Source organism: Setaria italica, chromosome VII (assembly GCF_000263155.2).
Source record: "Setaria italica strain Yugu1 chromosome VII, Setaria_italica_v2.0, whole genome shotgun sequence".
NCBI classification, from domain to species: Eukaryota; Viridiplantae; Streptophyta; class Magnoliopsida; order Poales; family Poaceae; genus Setaria; species Setaria italica.
Genome location: NC_028456.1, coordinates 17,429,112 through 17,448,717, shown reverse-complemented (window position 1 = coordinate 17,448,717; position 19,606 = coordinate 17,429,112). Strand labels below are relative to the sequence as shown.

The window sequence follows — 19,606 nt, the reverse complement described above, 5'->3', positions numbered from 1 at the left end:
TAATCACGTTAGGTCCTTACAACCTTGTTTAATCCATATCTTTCATGTTTTAGCTCCGTTTCTATCCGTTCAAGTTGCGTTAGATTCATAACAACATAAATTGCACGTTAGTGGTGATATTGTCCATCATTGCGTATCTTTGAAAATAAATTTAATATTAATTTGATTAATGCTTACTCACATATACTTTTCTAAATAAAAGCTAATTAGAATCTACACCTCGCCTTTTCATGAACTAAATGTTAATTTGCTTAATGTTCAACATTAGATCAACTTCCCTAAATAATAGTTGATTAGGATTCTACCCCGACTTTGATAAATAAATATTAACTTGATAAATATCAACATGAATATGTTTTCAATAACAATTTGACCGACTTGAATCATAAAGCATACGTTTAGATGTTTCATATAGTTTAGCCTTTATAAAGTCAAATGTTAAATGGTATAATCTATACTTCAATATTTGTAATTAAAATATTGTTAAGTTATAACTCGGTTTTTCTTAATTGTTGATAAAATGACTATGTCAATATGAAATGTGTTTTCTAAATAAAGTTGTTTAGTCAACATGATATATGTGTTTATTCGAGTAGTTGTTCTCACCTTTCTAAATTTAAGTGTGTAATTGGTATAATTTATACATAAACATTTATGAATAAAACTTGACTAGGATTTACCTCAGTCTTTGCAAATAAAATATAATTTGCATTAATTCCAACTTAGGGTATTTTCTTTCTGTAATATCCTTTACATATGATAAACCTAGCTTACAGTCTTTTGTGCTCTCATAATTGCAAATCGTTCGATAGCCGTTCTTTGTCAGCTTTACCCTAGAATCTCTTCTGTAGATCTAATCTTCTATAAAGATTTAGATCTTTCCAGTTTCAGTTCAAGTTCAGAGCCTGTTTCTTTCATAAATCTAACGAAGCCTTTCCCTTTCGAGCAAGGTTTGTGTGCCTTAGTAAACCAAATAGTTTTTCTTAGAGTTTCTATTCTGCCTAGTAGGTCTCTATCTTCTTGAGTAGTTTGGTGCTGCTCATTTTTCCCTATCTGAGTAATCTCATCATGCTTGTTTCATGTTCCTCTAAGAATCTTGTTTCATCGCTATCATGTCTCAGTTGTCTCTTTGTGAGTCAACTATGTTCTTTTAGTTCTTTATGCCCCAAATCTTTCGCAACCATCTGTTCAGAGCCAATCTTGTTAATTTGTTTCTCCGCCAACTTGTTCAATTTAGCTTTGACTAGTTTGTTGTCCCTGCAACCTAGTTGTTCTCTTCGTAGACTAGTCTTTCCTAAACCATAGTTTACGCTTTTCTTCTACGCTCTAGAGTAGTCTATTTTGTTGTTCTCATTCATTTCACCTTAACTTATGCGCTAGCAATGTGAGTTTGCCAGTTGCTAGTTTTTAACATCAAAGTTAAATGTGAACTTGACTAATTCTTATTCAATTAGTTTTCTAAATAAAAATTGGTTAGGTTCTATCTCGTTTTTCATAAACTAAGATTTAATTGGTTAATTTCTAATTATAACTAGCTTTCAAAATAAAAGATATATAGTGTTAAACATCGGTTTTCATGAATAAAGTTATATATGCTTAATAATATTATAAATGCTTTTTCCACATTAACATGTCTAGTTGAACCTGAAATACAAAGTTATTCGATTAGATGTCTTATACATGCTCTGAGTTTCTAAAGTTAATTGTTAAATTCGCATAACTTGTACTTGAATATTTACAAATAAGATATGATTAAGTTTATCGTGTTTTCAATGATTAAATATAAATTGATTAATTCCAAATAGGGTATTTCTCTTAAATAACCTATGCGCATATTTTATTTAATTAAAATGGATCAAGCATATAGTCTTTTTATTTCTTTTATAAATCAAACCTCTCGATAGTTTTGCCTTGTCGATCATAGTTTCGTTCTCTGCGTTTCTTGCGTTCGCATAATCCTAGAATCGAGCTCTATCCTTTAGTACATTTTTTAAAGTCTTTCTTTTGTTTTGGTGTATTGTTCTTAGTTGTACTTGTTTGCTTGCTTGTATGTTTGTACCGATGCTTGCTTCGAATAGAAGGATCGCTGTTCGAAAGATTTGAAGAGTAAAGGTTTCAAGAGAGCAAGAGCCGAAGAGTAGTAAGAGTACCTTTTCGTTGGAGAAAGGCAAGCGTGTGTCCTTGTGCTTTTTTCCCAATAACTTTATTTAATCACTATTGCATATACTTGCATACAATTTGATGGGTCCTATTAAGGTTTACCTTATTTTTATGATCATTTATTGTCAACCTGGGTTCATCTTTCTGTTGGGTAGCTATGCTTAGCTGCTATACTTGGGTTATGGTGGTTTTAATGAACTCAATCATTACACTTGTTTTATTTATGCTATATCTTTCATTAATACAAGATCACAATGCTTAATTGGAACATGGAGAACCACCTAGGAAAATAGTGCAACCACAATGACTATCATGGCTTTGGTCTTGGCTAATTAATTAGAAACCTTAGTCTTGGGTAACCTTACCGAAACGGCAAGAGGGGTGGTGGCAAATGGGGTATAGCCCGGTCCTCTTCGGAAGTGGGCTTGGCTAAGACACTAAACCCACTAGGGAGGGCTATGCTCTCCTACTGATCCAGAAAATCTTAGCGGGTTACCACTTACTAGGGAATCTTTGTAAAGGCCTCGTAACGTCCCTATGCAATCACACCTCGAAAGTGTGGTATTGTGCCCGATCAGCACAGCATGATTGGGTCCAAAGTTCTTTGAACTTTTACGCGATTTGTGGGTAAAGTTGTGCGACCTCTGCAAAGATGTAAAACTGATCAATCAGCCGTGCTCATAGTCAAGAGTGGCATGGGCCCTCACATGATTAACATACTTGAAAATGGACTTAAATCGTGGTTATGGTTGTGCCATATGCTTATGGCTAATGTTTATGTTAAATGTGGATTGGTATACACTTATTCCTTAGTAATCAGGTGCTAATAAAATTGACCAACTAAAATTGCTTATCGCAGTAAACCAGTAAACTTTTCCTTGTTTAAGCCTTGCATACATATTTTCTCCACACTTGCTGAGTACAACATGTGCTCATCCTTGCTATAACCAACGTTGCTCAGAAGAAGAAGCTGCTATGAAGTTGTTGTGAAGATGGTGCTGAGTTCTAGGTGTACGCAACCTCCAGTCGACTGCTTGTGAAGTTTGGAGCCTTCGTTTCCAGGATTAAGCGTAAATCTCTGATATGTTCTCTTATTCCTTTACGTGATCCTGTTACTGTTATTCACTTATGATGTCACTATATGTATGAAATTGGATCCTGACATACATATAGGTAGCACTTGGTTTTGTTTTAAAACTGGGTGTGACACAAGGGAGTCCATTCGCAGCAGAAGTCGAGGAGCTTGTGGGACAACCATCTACAGAGAGCTGAGGACCGCACAATTGTCTGAAGGCTAGCTTGGGCTAGGCTCTGGTCGGTGTGATCACCCTGCGAGGAAGATCCACGCTGGAATTCTGGAGCTAGGAGTCACAAGTCATAGGTATGGTCTTGGTGGAGATCTTGTGATAGACAATCATTCATGGTAAAGTAATAGACGTGTTCCAATTCAATAGTGATCCATGTTTCTCCTTTTATAAGTTTCTACTACGAGTTTGCTTATTCCAATCTATAGTCGACATAGATTGTATAGGGTGTTCTTGTAGTCGCAGTGACTAGAATTGCATACCCAATCTTTCATAATAGCTAGACGTGTGGCTTGTGTTCATGCCCTTAAACTTACACTGAACGGTATGTAGGATCGTGACAGGGTCTTATGCCTAGTAAGGTACAGTTTTCAGGAGTCAGACCGGAGGTGGAGATATAAAGATGATTTGAATCATGTGTTGCTTACTATCTAGCTAGAACTATAACATATGCATAGTACAGGCTCTGCTATAGAGGAGTTACCTCTTCATATACATACATACATACATACATACATACATACATACATACATACATACATACATACATATATATATGCTCATATCTGTTCATGTCTATTCACATGTCTTTCAACCTAAATCATGATTTCCAGTCCTTCGTTAGTTTAGAGCTTATGATCTTATTTCCGCGGATTGATAAACCTTGGTGGAATACTTTAAACAAAGAGCTACAATGAATCCATGTGCTTGCGGTTCACAAACTGGTGGCTAACTGCTGCTAATAATTGACAAGTAATATTTTCAATACAAAAATATGGGAATGAAAGAGTACGATTTCCACATGTAATTATTAACACTTGCAGAAGTATTACTAATTTGTACAGCTAACCTCGGCACAACACATTTGTATAAGCTAGTACACTATGGGGACTATCGGTAGGTTGGGCTAGGTGTTGACGCTCATTATTGACACACTTTTAGTACCATTTGAAGAGCTTTTTCATGCATATTCTTATACTAACCCACCACTTGGCACCTGAAATAACCCCATATTCACATATGTATTGTGCTTTGGACCATATTGCAAAATTACAGGAAATACGATATAAATGAAGGGTTTTTGTATAAGTTGGATTTGGACCTGGACTTTGGACAATACAAGAAATCTACACGAGAAAGACGAGGACCAGCGGAGACCAAAAGAGGGTAGGCCGATTGGGGACCAATTCATCGTCCAAATGCGTCCACATTCAATGAACCATCATTTTAGATGACTTAGAGGCGAAGCACGTGGTGATTTGGCAAGTCAATCTCGTACCCAAGCCCGTCTTTTTTGTTTTTGGCCCTTTTTGTGAAAGATTCTCACAAATATGTCCCTGGTAGAACCATTTCAAAATCTGGACCCTCAGCTTGGCGCCATCCACGCTGACGCCAAGCTTACATGTCTCAACGCCAGCCATCCTAGCGCCAAGATCCATGCGCAGCTGCTGATGCGGATGCCGACGTGGCGGGGGCTTGGCGTCATCCTTAGCGTCGTGGATCTTGGTGCCAAGCTTGGCGCCGAGCAATTTACCCCATACCTCTTGGGTTTCGAATGAAACATGTATAATTGTTCCGAGAAGTATGCAACAAACTATGCTGCGGTTCAACTGGTTAGAATGTGGACTTCTTATCTTAGAGACCTAAGTTCAAACCTTTGTGTTGAATCTTTTTTTCTACATTTTATTTTTTTCTCCCTCCCAGATCGTGCGGCCCAGTCTTCGGCTCCGGCGGCCAACACCTGTGCGGCGGCCGTGGCCGAACCAATGGCGACCGGTCGTCGTCACACACAGCCCGGATCGAACTGCTGCTGCTCACTTTTGGCACCTCGTTGCTTTCTTTTTCTAGGACCTTCGTTGCTTTACTAGTCATGCGGTTCTTCACCTGTGCGGCGGCCGTGGCCGAACCAATGGCGACCGGTCGTCGTCACACACAGCCCGGATCGAACTGCTGCTGCTCACTTTTGGCACCTCGTTGCTTTCTTTTTTTTTAGGACCTTCGTTGCTTTACTAGTCATGCGGTTCTTTTTATTTTTCTCCTTTTAAACACAATTATTAACGCATGCATGTTCTAAGAAAAAGTGCGGTGTCTGTACGTACCTACCTGCTGCATCAATCCGGAGGGGTTCAAACTTAGGTCTTTGAGATAAGAAGTCCACATCCTAGCTAGTTGAACCACAATGTAGTTTGTTGCATACTCCTCGGAATAATTATACTTGTTTCATTAAAATAAAAGGTACGAGGTAAATTGCTCGGCGCCAAGATCCACGGCGCCAAGGCTTGGCGCCATGATGGATGGCGTCAAGCTCCCGCCACGTCGGCATCCGCGTCAGCAGCTGCGTATGGACCTTGGCACCAGGATGGCTGGTGTCGAGACGTGTAAGCTTGGCGCTAGCGTGGATGGTGCCAAGCTGAGGGTCTAGATTTGAAATGGTTCTACTAGGGGCGTATTTATGAGAATCTTTCACAAAAAGGGTCAAAAAAACAAAAAAGACGGTGCCCAAGCTAAGGAAACTTAAGATTAGAAGGTCAGAAGGCCCGCAGAAGCAGCATACCTTGCATAAAGCATATCTCCCTCGTCTGTTCTCCGATTGGAGCAAATTTGGTATCTAAATTGCATGGCTCAAAAAGATCTACAACTTTCGTATAGAAAGTTTTGACGTTTGAGATCGGGAAGGTGGTGAAATTGTCTAGGCTGATCGGCCCTCCAATTTTCACTTCAAACCACTTGTATTGGGACTTTGGAAGAGAGTGGAAGTCCTAATCGGGAAATTTTGGTACCACCCAACCTTACCTTACCATTATGTCCACCCAGCCATGACATCCGCAAAAGCTTACACGGCAACAAAAATGATAAATCCTCACAAAAGTGCACTTTTGTCAAAGAAATTATAAACCTTTGGTGCTATAACACTCTAGTATTGCCACGACAGCATTCAAAAGCGTGGCAAGGCAGTCGTGCCGCATTTTTGTCCCAATAATGTGACAGTGTTGAATTGGCCAGCAACAGGAGCTCACAGAGTGGTGAAAATGATTCAAATATGGAAACATAAGATACCGGTGAGCTTATTTTTGCATACCATAATTACCCATATGCACACAGACATAATAAGGTCCCTCAATTAATATAATGGTATATTAGAGCCCTAGTACCTCAAGGAAGCATGGCCCATGAGAACAAAATGCACGGAAAAAAAAAAGAAAAGATCCCCACGTACGGCACTGTGGAATCCTGGCTTGATCACACTATGCTTGAGCGGCGGTCCAGTCATGATGAGTCATGGTGCTTGGGCCTTGTTTAGTTGCCCAAAGTTTGGAGGTGCAAAATTACTGTAGCACACTGTAGCGTTTCGTTTGTATTTGTGAATTATTATCCAAATATTGACTAATTAGGCTCAAAAGATTCGTCTCGCAAAGTACAACAAAGCTGTGCAATTAGTTTTTAATTTCATCTACATTTAGTACTCCATGCATGTACCGCAAGTTTGATGTGATGGGGAATTTTCTTTTTACATAGTGTCAAAGTCGGGAGTTTTGAGGGAACTTAAACATGGCCTTGATCAGAATATCCAAAAAAAAAAAAAGGGGAGGTCTGAACTGCGTGCGTGCACGGGACTTCTGCTACGTGCGCACGCAAGTATGCCTTTTTTTCTTAATATATATGCTCCATATATTAGATAGACCATGCATGCGCACGCACATATATGGCTCTAATGAAGCGTGTGTATGTAATAGGCCCTGAACAACGTACTCGATCAATCAGCTGCATGCTTTTGTAGATGTGTTCGTACGTACGACCAGCATCTACAGTCTGCCTGCGACAGTGAACATTTTATCTGTTTTCCCTCTGGGAAAGTGATTGTTATTCGCTAGAACTTCGAGTCAGCGAAGCATGTGCCTACGAAACAGAATTGTTGCAAATGTGTGCCATGCTTTGAGTCCCAAATCCAACAAACCTATGCATTACGCTTACGCCCTACTGTCATGAAAAAAAATGCGAAGATAATTCCTAGATAGCACGTATTTAATTTCTATCGTCTTGAGTTTTCCGGCCTGCCTGTTATATTATATTATTGAAACACACGAAAAATGTAGAGGTAAATATAAATCCTAATAAAGGTACTATTGTATTGTCCCAAGCGATGAGTACTAACATGGATTTTTGTATTTTTCACTCGGTTAGCAAGTTCACATGGAGTAATAAAAAGATTCGCATCTGCTCTTTCGCAAGGGTAGGCTCTCTGATCGCTTTATTCGCATCCACAGAAACTATGGCCTTTTCCTGCTCCGGGATGCTCCCAAATGGGCACTGGGCCACTGGCCGGCCATTTGGCGCGGTGGAGTGGGAAAAGGCGCGCGCGCGCCGCGCCGCTGCGTGCGTGACCACGGACGGAGGGCAGCGGCTGCGTGGGGCTTTCCGATGATCTGAGCAGCGTTGGCTGGCTGGCTGGCCGGCTGCCCACAGGAGCCTTAGCGGCGAAGGCTTTCCCTATGCGTGGAGTAGTGACGCTAAGCTAGTCCGGCCATCCAGTGCCACTGGCACTAGACGTTGGGTACCACTAGTGCCTTTTCTTTCTTTTTTTTTTTGAAACCACTAGTGCCTTTTCTGTTTGTTATTTTATTTAACAGCCAGATCAAAGCTAGGGAGGGCCAAGTTACTGGTTCATTTCACCTGCACAGTCCAGTTAGTTTCTGAAGCATTTCACCCCTGCAGTTTCCAGAGCAGGATGGCTCCATCTCCATCTGAATTGTTTTCTGCTTCATTTTCTCTGAAATTCGCACTAAGACGAAAGGCTATTTTGTTCCTTCTTGCCAATGCAAGGAATTTACGTACCATGCATATCCTCGGGAAGAAAAAAACACACGCATATCGCGCGTGTGAAACTATCGAAGCAAGACACAGTCCTGCGATGGCATTTGCATCAAAGTAGAGGTGCTAAATATAATAGTAGATACCTCACCGAAATTGCCAAGAACAAACCAAACATGGAAACCAGAAAGGATAAAAGAAACTCTCTTGCCCGCTTTCCTTGCCAACTGTTGCGCACGAGCTGGCCGCCGCCGCCACCGGCCGGCCGGCCGTCCGCATCACAGGGCCAGGATGAAATCGGCCGGCGACCCCACGGCTGGGGATCGGCTAGCTTAGCTTCTGGTCCTCCGATATTTTCTCACAACACAACAACGTGCAGGCACCACGCATCCATCAACCTTAGCTTTTCCCATGCATGCACGCGTAGGTGCCCACAGCCACCTTTAGTTACGGCTGCCTTTTGCTTTCGCGAGTTTTTGCCAGCGCCTTTCCTCGATTTGCCCGTTCCTTAGCCGCCCTGTAAACCTCCCTGCTGGCTGCTGCCGCTTTCGTCTTCCTTCGCGTGACGATGAAGCTTCTGGAGCACATGCAACGCAACCCTACTTGCTGACCTCCTCCTCCTGGCTCTCCTGCTCACCGGCCACCACACCGCCACCCTCCTCTATATAAACCCCTGGCGCCCCACAGGCCAAACTCCATGCCCAACCATCCAGCAACGCTCACCTAGAAAACTGTTACCCACCTATTAATTTGAAGATCATTTGTAGACACCACCACACTCCTCTGCTGTTTCTTAACAGCTGCAATTGCAACCTGCATATACCCAGTGTGAGATTCTGAGCGAGCGGCGTCGATCGCTCGCATCGCATCGCAAGCAAGCGAGCAATCAAGATGAAGACGAAGGCCTCGGCGTTCTTGAAGCAGATGGTGTCGACCATCGTGGCGGCGGTGAAGGCCAAGTCCACGGCGGTGCGCGTCAAGACCAGCGCCCTCAAGACGCGCCTCCTCATCCTCGGCATCCTCCGCAACAAGAAGATGCTCATGGCCGCTATCAACCACAAGATCCACGCCATCATGGGCAACCAGCACCAGCAGCAGCTGGCGGACAAGGACGCCGCCACCGGCGACGGCGACGACAGCGCCAAGAAGGCCATCGTGCTGTACGCCGCGCCGAGCTTCTCCGACGCGGAGCTCGTCGCGCACGAGGTGGAGGCCCAGGACGAGGAGGACAGCGACGACTACCTGACGCACACGCTGTTCGCGGAGGAGGAGGACGAGCTGGTGAGCGCGCCGGGGTCGGTCATCGACGTGATGCGCGACGCCAGGGAGAGGGAGGACGGCGAGGGCGCCGAGTTCCGCCTCGAGGACGAGATCGACCACGTCGCCGACGTCTTCATCCGCCGCATCCACCGCCAGCTCAAGCTCCAGAAGCTCGACTCATTCAAGCGCCTCTGCGAGATGCTCGAGCGGGGCGCCTGACGATTGATCAATCAAGCATGCATGGAGGCCAAGATTCGTACTGAGCTGAAGCTAAGATCAAGTTTATATAATTATCAGTTACTTAATTAACGTGCATGGAGTGGTGGATTAATCCCGTGCATGTAATTAATGTAAGTAGAAGGAAGAATAAAGGTGGGCAGGGCGAGAAGATGCTTTCCTTAAGCAAGGGTTTACATAAGTAGTAGAGGGATGGCAGCTGGGTTTAACAACTGTAGTCTTGTTCTTTGGTTCTTTTGGGGGAACATTGGTCATGTGCTCAAAGCTTTCAAGGAATCAATAAAAGCGAAAAAAAAAAGAGAGAGAGTGTATAGATTGGACAAATGTGATTGGATGAACCTGAGGGAGTTCTTTCTATTTGCTGCACCTAAATATTTGGATGCACTGTCACAACTCACATCAAGGCACCGAGTCATCATCTATCGATTTATCTGAAGAGGGACAGCCGGATACAGATATTTCTTAGGGAATATTCTTGCAGCATAGTAACATGAATCTCTTTTTTCCTTTAAGAAGCAAAAGGAATAAAGCAAGCACCGTACCAGTGAGCCCACCAGAGAGCTTCTGATCAATAATTGGTTAACGCGCGCGTATTACTTAATAATTGATCATAATAAAGGAGTTTTATTTTGCTATGTCCCTATGCATAATATATATATATATATATATATATATATATATAGGCCTCTGCTATTTGGTACCCAGGGTACAGAATAGCCTATTCTGTACCCCAGCCCCCCACCGACCCAGCGCGCGCCTGGCTTCCGCCCGCCAGCCGCGTCTCCCGACGGTTTTTGGTTTCTCTCGCGTGCGCTAGCGTCCGATAACAGAGAGCAGATTGCAGGTCAGTCAAATAGAAGATAACAGGCGACAACAACCGCGCGCGCTGAAAGTCCGTCTACCGTGATCTTCGGAGAATACGTCGAACGGCGACCTCCGCGAGACGCGCGGGTGGCCCAGGACGCGCCGGAGCGCGGCGAGGTCCAGTTCCACGGACCGGCGCGCCGCCGCGGCGTCCTCGAGCGGGCACGGCGGGTGCGGATTCCGGACGGCCTTGACGGCGACGTGGACGCCAACCGGCGCGCCGCCGCGGCATCCTCGGGCGGGCACCGCGCGCGGGACGTCCACACCATCGGCGTCAACGCTTCAGAGAAAATCACCTCCACACCATCGCATAGGTAACTTTGACAGGGAAAATCGAAGTGGTATAGGCCCCGAGACCGGTTCCGTAACTTGGAGCAGCGCCGGCAAGGACTATTACCTGGGCAAGCATAGAACCTAGGGTCCCAAAATAGAGAGCACTAAGAGCCCAAATCGGAGGGGAAATCGGCATAGATAGGACCGGTGTAGCATGGAGAGCAGCACGGGAGTGCCCGGTGGAAATTTCCACCGTTGCTAGAGGTGGATTTGGAGGCGGCGGCACCAGCAGCTGTAGAACAGAGGGGTGAGGAATGAAGTAGAGGTAGGAGAGCTGTTGCCTGTGCTGTGCCCTGTGCGTGTGCAGGTCCAGGGAAGAGAGAGGCACCAGAGTTTATAACATTGAGGCTTTTCATCATTTTAGCTTCTTTTGCTAAAGCAGTCACTGACAATTTTTTTTTGTTAAAAGGGACCTAAAATCTTAAAAAGTTCTAGTAATACGATGCACAAGTAATAAATAGGACTTCATTGTTCAGATTGTGATGCTGAAGTAGTTCTGCTTCGTACAAGGAGATGAATGGGGACATATACCTGTTCAAACTATCAGTCCAATAGCTGACAGTGCCTGGCTTCGAGTCATTAACTTTTGCCTTCTTCAAGCTACCTTGTGATATGCAATGTGTTATTACCTTTCAGACCACCTTGCCCGTGATGGGTTGTCGGAGGATATTGTTTGAAGAAGCAGGGCCGTCCGGGCCGAGTAGGGACTCTGCGGATAGCCCTTCACCGAAAAGGCTGGAGATTAACGACATGAGAGTCGCCGTCGACGTGAGAAGTACAGAAGTGCCGGAAAGGTCACCGCGACGATCTGAACCGCCCCAGCCGGGCGAACGAGACACTATTGACTCTTGCATCAAAGTTCCGGAGATGATGGAGAGCTCCAGCACTAGATTTCGAACTCCGCCCACACAGATAGGTTGCCAGCAAGGGAGTAATGAGGATGAAACCAATACAACGGGAAGACAGGGTGTTGTGTTCTTGCCTCCGGATACTTTGGACGCAAACCAGATGATTGCTTCTGAAGAAGAAATTCCACCACAAACACACGTAAGTGATGCATGATAAATCTTTGTTTGAATTGTTCAAAGCAGTTACATGGTCAGTTAAATAGCACAAATGCATGAGAGTAGTCAGTGAACCAATATATTATGTCATATCTGTAAGGCTGTGATGATAATTGAATTTTCTACGCAAATATTGGTTCATATGGCGGTGCATTAGTATATCATGTTAATTGAAATTAATGTTATTTGAAGCAGAATGAAAGCATGGATCCAAATATGATTCCCAGAGAAGGGATGTCATTCCACACGGAAGCTGAAGCAAAGGCGTTCTACATGAGATATGCACAACTGGCCGGGTTCGGCGTGAAAATGTGCAACAAGAAAAAATTCTCTAGAGTGATGAGGTGTAGCTGTGAAGGAAAAGGAGATTTTTATAAAGGTGATGAGGCTCTGCGAGTACGGAACAAGACAACAATGAAGACGAAGTGCAAAGCTCATCTGAAGTTTACGAGAGTGTATGACAGTGAAGGAAACGAAGTAGATATGATTATAGAAAATGCAAACCTATTTCACAACCACCTGTTGCATACGCCTTTGAAAACCAAGAAAATGAGGTCACACAAGAGCACGGAACCAGTACTTTATCAAATAATTGATGAATTGCAGGAAGCCGGTGTGAGTACGCAAAGTATAAAGAATGTATTGCAAAATATGCATGGGGGTGCAGAGCTTGTTCCGATAACATCGCGGGACATAGAAAACAGGTAAAAGAACGTCACACAGTTTGTTATTCTTGAATAGTAAGGTTCATGCCAAGCTAAAGTATATGATCATTGCTGTCGTTAATGAAATGTACTTAAAATTTAGAAGGATAAAATGTTGAGGTTTTTTTAATCTGTTTTATAGGAAGGCCACTAATGTACGGGAAGAACACGCAGATGACATAAACAAGCTTATTGAATTCTTCAAGGATTGTGAGGCTCAAAACCCGCAGTTCCGATGGGAACCAAAGCTGGACTCTGAAGGTGTTATACACAGCTTATTCTGGAGTCATGCAAGCATGCAGGGCGATTATGCAGATTTTGGTGATGCAATGAGCTTTGACACAACTCATAAGACTAACATTTATGAGAAGCCACTAGCAATGTTTGTTGGATCAAACCACCATCTGCAGAATACATTGTTTGGATGTGCATTGGTAGGAGATGAAACAGCGGAAACTTTTGAATGGGTGTTCAAAGCATTCAAAAAGTGCATGGGACAAAGTAGAACAAGGTGTATCCTCACAGGTAATATGTTCATCATTAATGTTTATGATAAAAATATTTGATACATGAGCATATACAACAATTTAGAGCAATTAAAGAACTAACAATGATGAATTTGCATCTTGTGATAGACCAAGACCAGGCAATGGGAGTGGCGATTGCCAAAGAGTTCCCAGGGGTTGTTCATAAGATTTGCAGATGGCATGTGGTGAACAAGCACATGCCACATCTAACCAACCTCTTTGGGATGTATGCGAAGAAAAATTTCAAGGACAAATTTTATTCTGTGCTAAACCACCCACTCACCCCTGTGGAGTTTGAGGCCGCTTGGCAGGAACTATTGGATGAGTTCGACCTACAAAAGGATGGCACTTTAGATAGCCTTTACTGCCAGCGACAACTGTATGTGCCGGCATATTTCAAAGACCAATATTGTGGCCGGATGGCATCGACACAGAGAAGCGAGAGCTCAAATTTTGTCATGAAGAAGTGTTTTGTTAACAAGCACACGGCTTTGCACAGGTTCGCCAAAAAAATGCTTGACTTCATGCATTCACGTAAGATGAAGGAGTCTGAAGAGTCGTACCATGGAACGGTAATGTAACCAGCGTATCAATTCATATTTATGGAGTTCGTGTATAAACACCATTTCCCTTAACTAACTGTTGCTCTTGTACTGTGACAGAGCAAAAGGCTCACAAGAAGCAAATGGCCATTTGAAATACAGGTTTCAAGAATTTATACTAGAAATGTTTTCAAAGACTTTGAAAAGAAGATGATCGATTGCACGGCTTACGATATAGAAGACAATCCAATAGAGGGTGAAACATGCTATCTGGTAACTCACACAAATAGGTCTTCTAAACTATCTTGGGGGCAGCACCAGTTCAAAGTCCGTGCAAACAAAGAAAATGGTGAGTTTCATTGCGAGTGCAAGGAGTGGCAGCATACAGGTACATGATAAAACTGTTACAAAATTTATAGCGTACATCCCAATTTCTTATTAACAGTACATATACTCTCTTGGTTGTTTAGGTTTGTTCTGCGTGCACTTGTTGAGAGCCTTCATGAGAATCCAGCTAAATAGTATACCACAACATTACATTCTCCGTAGATACACAAAATATGCACAGCAAGAGTTGGGATTCGACAGGAATGACAAGCTCCTAGTTGGAGCTGATGGAGTCACACAGTTGTACAGAATCAAAGATCTAACGTCCCTAGCAATGGCTGCAGTCAGGTCTGGGAGCATGTCGCGCGCTGCGCACATTAGAACGAGAGAGGTGTTGGCAAAGCTTGACAAAGATAACAAAGAAATACCCCCTGACATCGGGCCAAGCACAACAAACATGCACCAAGAATCACCAGGAGAGGTAAAAAATCTAAAATGTTGCGTGAAGTGAATGTTGCATGGCAAGGCACTTAACCGCATACATCTGGGTTTGATTTTGCAGGAGTTATCAGATTGTAGTGAAAGTGATGATGGCTATAGTGACAACACAAATGATGAACAATTGGCGAAAAGGGTTACCCAGGTAGGCTTGTATCATGATACAGGTGTATGCAAGTTAACACACTGGGAAAATAGATTTTCACAATAACAATGATGCAATGTGAAGCAGGAATTGGGACAAGCGAACGTGGATGGAAATGAAGCCAGGGAGAGTATAAAGGGGAAAATGGTTCTTGCAACAAATCTGGTATGATTTGTGATGGAAGTATTTTAAATACAGGAAAGACACAAGTTAAATTGAATATCAGCAAGAAATATTAAAAGAGATGTGGTAATTGTATTACAGGATGCTTTTGGCGGAGAATTTGTGCGAAACGAGGTTGTGCTAACCAACCAAAAAGACATGACAACTAAAGATGCAAGAGTGCATGAAGGATGTGCACCCCACAGTGGCGAGGTTAGAAAAATGAGTTTGGAAAAAATTAATGCCATCACCATTGTTGCATTGAATTTAAAGTTTGTGCAATAATCTTTGCAGTATCATGCCAATGATGATAGACTGATCAGCCGAGTCCCACCTACGAGATCCAAGACTAAAGGGCGGAGCATACCACCATCTGAAAAGAAGGAAATTACGCTGGGAGCCAAAGGTGTGAAAAAGGGCACAAGGAAATGCAGTATTTGTGGGTACTACGCAACACATAACGCGAGAACATGTCCCAAACTCCAGCATAACAAAGAGCGCTTGGAAGTATTGAAGAACAGAATGAGAGGCAGGCCACGAGGAGCACAGCATAAGAGAAGTACCAGCCAGCATGATAGTGGAGGAGAAGAGCATAACATAGGGCGACAGCAGGACACAAAGAAGTGTAAAGAAAATAAATATATTGATTACGAGAGCAATGACGAGCAGTTTAGGGACACGGATATGGAAGGGTGAGGACCAGATACGCGTTGTACATAAATTTAAATATTTTTTGTCAACAGTGTATTTCAGTCTTTGTTGTCTACACATTTAAATAATTCAATGTTATCCGTTAGGGTATCATGACAACTACTCAGCTAGGTAATGTTTGTTTGTTTGGTTCGGACAAGGTTTTGTTTTTATTTTTTGGTGTGTTTGTATGTGTGTGATGATTTATGAATGTAACCAGACTAAAGTAGAAAAAAGGAAGCTCCAACTGAATCCTTGAAAAAAAATATCTGTGTGTCCTTCTCAACGTCCTCGCAACCACCAAGTGCGATTGAGTGTGTGAACGAGAAGAAGTCAAGTAAGGATGCAAGAGAAAAAAACGGATCGACGATTTGAGGCCTCGGCCAAACTCTATGCAGCGCAGGTTAAATTGAACCTTCAAGAAGCTTGCAAAAGGCTTGGTCTGTGATCACCAGTGGATATGCACCATGCAGCACGGAGACTATGGGAAGTTTTTTTCATGCACATGCAATGGAATGCAATCTCTGAAACCGTGCATGCATGGTGATTAAGGAAAGGCTGGAAATGGGTGGAACAAAAATCATTGGTATGACTCCGTGCATGCATGCCTTAATAGAAGAAGCTGTTAGTAGTGAACAAAAGATTGTGAGGCTAGCCGCATTCATTGCATGCCTAGCATGCCTTAAACCCCGCTTAAGTGTTGACCTAGATTAAATAGTTTTTGCGGGATTCGTCCGGTGCTCATTGTATATAAAAGGGCATTGGATGTCTCTGTAATATATAGGGAACATTGCCAGTAGTATTTCCTCTGAGCACGCCTCCGTGTGCAACGATGCCTAAACGCAGAGACATGTCCTTTGAAGATTACTGGGAACATTATCGGCAACGAGCGGTCTTGAAGGATGTTCCAGACATCTGTGAAAGTAGTGTAACAACAAAAGAAGAAGGCGGCAAAGGAAAGGTAATCATTAAGAAAGAGAATAAGGTAAGGTGTATTTACTCGGAATAATATTTTTGTTCAGAAATTTTATTTACTAGATGTCACATATTTAATTATCAAATGTATCATTGAATAGGAAGTGGCAACGCCGATAGAAAAACAGACTTCGTTCCAAAAGGAACACGACAAATTTATGAGCGATATAGTATTTGAGGAGATGTGCCTTGTGGAAGGGGAGCTTCCGGACAAACTAGCGAGGAATGGGACAACAGAAGGCGAGATTAGCACGGTAAGTTTTGAGTATTTGAAAAGAATATGAAAGACAGTAGAAAAAGATTATTATATTGAAGTATTATCATAGTGTGGTATAATACATTTGCAGAATGGGGAGAACACGGAGGAGGAGGTTTCCAGCAAGATTAGAGGGTGAAAAACAACATCAAGGAAGCCAAGTAGCGATTAAATAATTTACTTAATAATCGAGTACAGAGGATGTCGACCACACACCATACTTGACAGATTTGTGAATATCAGCCTCATTGTAGGACTTTATAACAAATAATTTTGCATTTGTGTACACCACTTGGAAATCATATCTGTTATACTGATGAGTCCTAATGATTATTCTACCCTCTGGGTTGCCAATAAGGAGCCTTTATGTATAGGATTTTCCAATTATTTCTGAGGACAATGAACCTATTGGCATTTTTGCTTTACTTATGTTCTATATCGACAAATGAGGTATTCACATGTCAGTCACAAAACTAAGCTTAGTTCATATATGAATCATGAGAATGTACAATATGCACAGCTACAAAAGAATAAAAATTAAATAGTAAAGGGTTGTAATGAACAAAAAAAAACTAATAGAAAAAAGGGTGATGATCATCTCGACGGTACTGAAGGATTTCATCGGGCAGCGCCACAACCTTGTTCTGCTTATGAAAAGTGAGGTAGTACAAGGTCTCAGCACGCAACTCTTTAGATCGTTCCTGAAATTAAAGACATATAGCCATGAAAAGTAAGAAACTGCATGCGAATGGGAAAAGTCTTGGGAAAAGACTTAGACTTACAGCAGCGATGCTAGTGTGTAGTGAGCCATGGCCATCACCATCATAGAACTCGAGAAACTTCATGGCAAAGAATGCACTGTCCGACGTGGCCTTCTGGACGGGAACCTTGACCGGGACATGTCTCCAGTTCTTGAATGATTTAAATTTGAGAGGTGCAGCAATGGAGAGTGCATCACTTAGTCGGTGCATGATTTTTTTCCCAAATTCCAAATGATAATTGTCCCAATTGTTGTCAGACTCAGGATTGTACAAAAATGAGTCAAGCACATCAATCCGTGATTGGCCAAAGTTAACGCAATAAACAGACCAATGGTGCTGATGTAGAACTGGTAGAAGAATCTACACAGTGTGTAAAAAGAAGAAATGACTTATTTTAGCAAAAATATAATAACAATGACTTATCTACTTAACTAAATTCGCGAGTACAACATATGCAGAAGCTACTCAAACACAAACTCATGGCCAGATTGGAGGACCAGAAAAAAATGGACAAAAGCTAAACAAAAAAAAATAGTAGATGTACCATCTTTGTCTTCTTCAAGTCTGTGAAAGGAAGAGAGCGTTGGATGGCTGTCACTGCAGCAAACTGGCTATATTTGGGTTCGGAGCTGTCCCTTTTGTGCCACTCAACATTGAGAATTGCCTTCAAGAAAAGAAATGCCATTGAATAAAAAAAAGTACGAAAGAATGGAAAAATTTTAATAAATCTATTGTCAAAGAATGGCAAAATAAAAGCTTACTGAGAGGTCAGCATCAAAAAAAATCCTATAACCATGGCACTCGGGTCTGATCCAATAATCATCATAGCTAAGACAGTTGACAAATCCTGTGATAAAAGTTGAGTCTGGGATTGCACCATCGGCAAATGATTGTGCAATCATGTCACAAGTTAAAGGGGTGCTACCAAACTGGATCACCGGCATGCTGTGGATATTACAATCAGCAAATGGAGAAATAGAAAGTGTGGCTGTTATAAGATTTAGAAATAGACAAAAGCTAACATTTTCAATGTGGAGTCATCAGCGCACATGTGTCCAAAGAGACTCATTGCTGCGTCCACATTGGGTGCAGGACGGGACATAATTCCATACTTGAAGGGTGAAGAATATTTAGCAGGCTTCCGTGTCATGCGTTTCCCTGTTCTCTGTTCGGACACATGTAAAGTGCCTGACACCATGTTATTTTGATCCTTTGGAAAGGTCAAAATAACATGTAGTTGGAAAATAATTAGCTGGAAGGATTGCAACTCGAATCGAATGGAGTGGGTGGTAATCGTGTCCAGTTAAACATACAGTTTTGGCCTGGTCTTCAAATTGGGTAGTGCGTGGTGAAAGGAGAGTATGCATATGATTTGATTGCTCTTCACAATAGATGGCATCAATGAGATTGTTGATTCTATTCATATCATGGTTGCTGTCAGGCAAACTAGAAGAGGGGGGTATATGATCTGAAAAATTAATGACATGAATACAGCGTTAAGCAAGAACATAAATGACTCCTAAACAATTAAAGGCTGAGCATATGGGTAAAAATCCTGACAGCTGCATATTGTAATGTAAGACTGGATACAACCTGGAAAAGAGATAAAGAGAAAATTCAGACTACATAGTGCTAACCTGAGCAAGTAGTAGTACGTGCAGGGTCATCCCTGCAAGCTTCTTGATGAGGTTTAGTGCAAGGTGAAGTGCCACCAGTTTTAGATGTGGCGGGATCTGTGACCAAGATTTCCAAAAAAACTGTTGTTAAGCTTTTATGGTAAAGGGTCATTACCGAGCATTTTACTGGTTGTAGAATGCGATAGGCAGTACCTGTGGTGTATGAGTTTTGGCCGTTGCCATCCCTTAATACATCATCTCTATAGCAAGAACTTGGGGTCCTGAAAACACCGCAGTTTCCATGCTCGAATAGTTGATCTACAGAAAGTAATGTACAGAAAAATAAGTTGAAACTTTCAAGAGCAATTTGAT

General features: G+C 42.4%; 3 protein-coding genes and 2 long non-coding RNA genes across 5 annotated transcripts; 3 read left to right on the top strand and 2 right to left on the bottom strand.

Moving 5' to 3' along the window:
- The first annotated feature begins 8,847 nt into the window (after positions 1-8,847).
- On the top strand, positions 8,848-10,125 carry LOC101760883. The gene has a single exon (XM_004975327.3). The coding sequence runs from the start codon at positions 9,165-9,167 to the stop codon at positions 9,750-9,752; it is 588 nt and encodes a 195-aa protein (XP_004975384.1). The 5' UTR covers positions 8,848-9,164; the 3' UTR covers positions 9,753-10,125.
- Positions 10,126-11,618: 1,493 nt separating this feature from the next.
- On the top strand, positions 11,619-14,945 carry LOC101766179 (protein FAR1-RELATED SEQUENCE 3). Its single transcript, XM_004977882.1, has 10 exons — positions 11,619-11,761; positions 12,059-12,065; positions 12,227-12,342; positions 12,878-13,260; positions 13,371-13,641; positions 13,762-13,834; positions 13,925-14,192; positions 14,275-14,612; positions 14,694-14,774; positions 14,862-14,945. The coding sequence occupies exons 1-10, from the start codon at positions 11,619-11,621 to the stop codon at positions 14,943-14,945; spliced, it is 1,764 nt and encodes a 587-aa protein (XP_004977939.1).
- A 1,588-nt stretch (positions 14,946-16,533) lies between these two features.
- LOC101760624 lies at positions 16,534-17,012 on the top strand. Its single transcript, XR_215499.1, has 3 exons — positions 16,534-16,611; positions 16,703-16,855; positions 16,949-17,012. It is a non-coding gene; the product is annotated as an uncharacterized LOC101760624 (long non-coding RNA).
- Positions 17,013-17,265: 253 nt separating this feature from the next.
- Positions 17,266-18,562, bottom strand: LOC105914762. The gene is made up of 4 exons (XM_012847421.2): positions 18,380-18,562; positions 18,163-18,282; positions 17,640-17,978; positions 17,266-17,558 (listed from the first exon to the last, which is right to left on the bottom strand). The coding sequence occupies exons 1-4, from the start codon at positions 18,560-18,562 to the stop codon at positions 17,430-17,432; spliced, it is 771 nt and encodes a 256-aa protein (XP_012702875.1). The 3' UTR covers positions 17,266-17,429.
- A 416-nt stretch (positions 18,563-18,978) lies between these two features.
- LOC105914835 lies at positions 18,979-19,599 on the bottom strand. Its single transcript, XR_001164531.2, has 3 exons — positions 19,448-19,599; positions 19,256-19,351; positions 18,979-19,086 (listed from the first exon to the last, which is right to left on the bottom strand). It is a non-coding gene; the product is annotated as an uncharacterized LOC105914835 (long non-coding RNA).
- Positions 19,600-19,606: the final 7 nt, after the last annotated feature.

What these genes read in the sequence shown, in the direction of transcription:
- LOC105914762 (XM_012847421.2), bottom strand. Translation starts at nt 18,562, where the DNA reads ATGCCGGTGATCCAGTTTGGTAGCACCCCTTTAACTTGTGACATGATT. An exon ending in ACTTGAAGAAGACAAAGATG is followed by an intron (nt 17,979 to 18,162) that starts GTACATCTACTA and finishes CACACTGTGTAG; the next exon opens with ATTCTTCTACCAGTTCTACA. An exon ending in TACACACTAGCATCGCTGCT is followed by an intron (nt 17,559 to 17,639) that starts GTAAGTCTAAGT and finishes CTTTAATTTCAG; the next exon opens with GAACGATCTAAAGAGTTGCG.
- LOC101766179 (XM_004977882.1), top strand. Translation starts at nt 11,619, where the DNA reads ATGGGTTGTCGGAGGATATTGTTTGAAGAAGCAGGGCCGTCCGGGCCG. An exon ending in GCCGGGTTCGGCGTGAAAAT is followed by an intron (nt 12,343 to 12,877) that starts GTGCAACAAGAA and finishes TCTGTTTTATAG; the next exon opens with GAAGGCCACTAATGTACGGG. An exon ending in ACCAAGAATCACCAGGAGAG is followed by an intron (nt 14,613 to 14,693) that starts GTAAAAAATCTA and finishes TTGATTTTGCAG; the next exon opens with GAGTTATCAGATTGTAGTGA.
- LOC101760883 (XM_004975327.3), top strand. Translation starts at nt 9,165, where the DNA reads ATGAAGACGAAGGCCTCGGCGTTCTTGAAGCAGATGGTGTCGACCATC.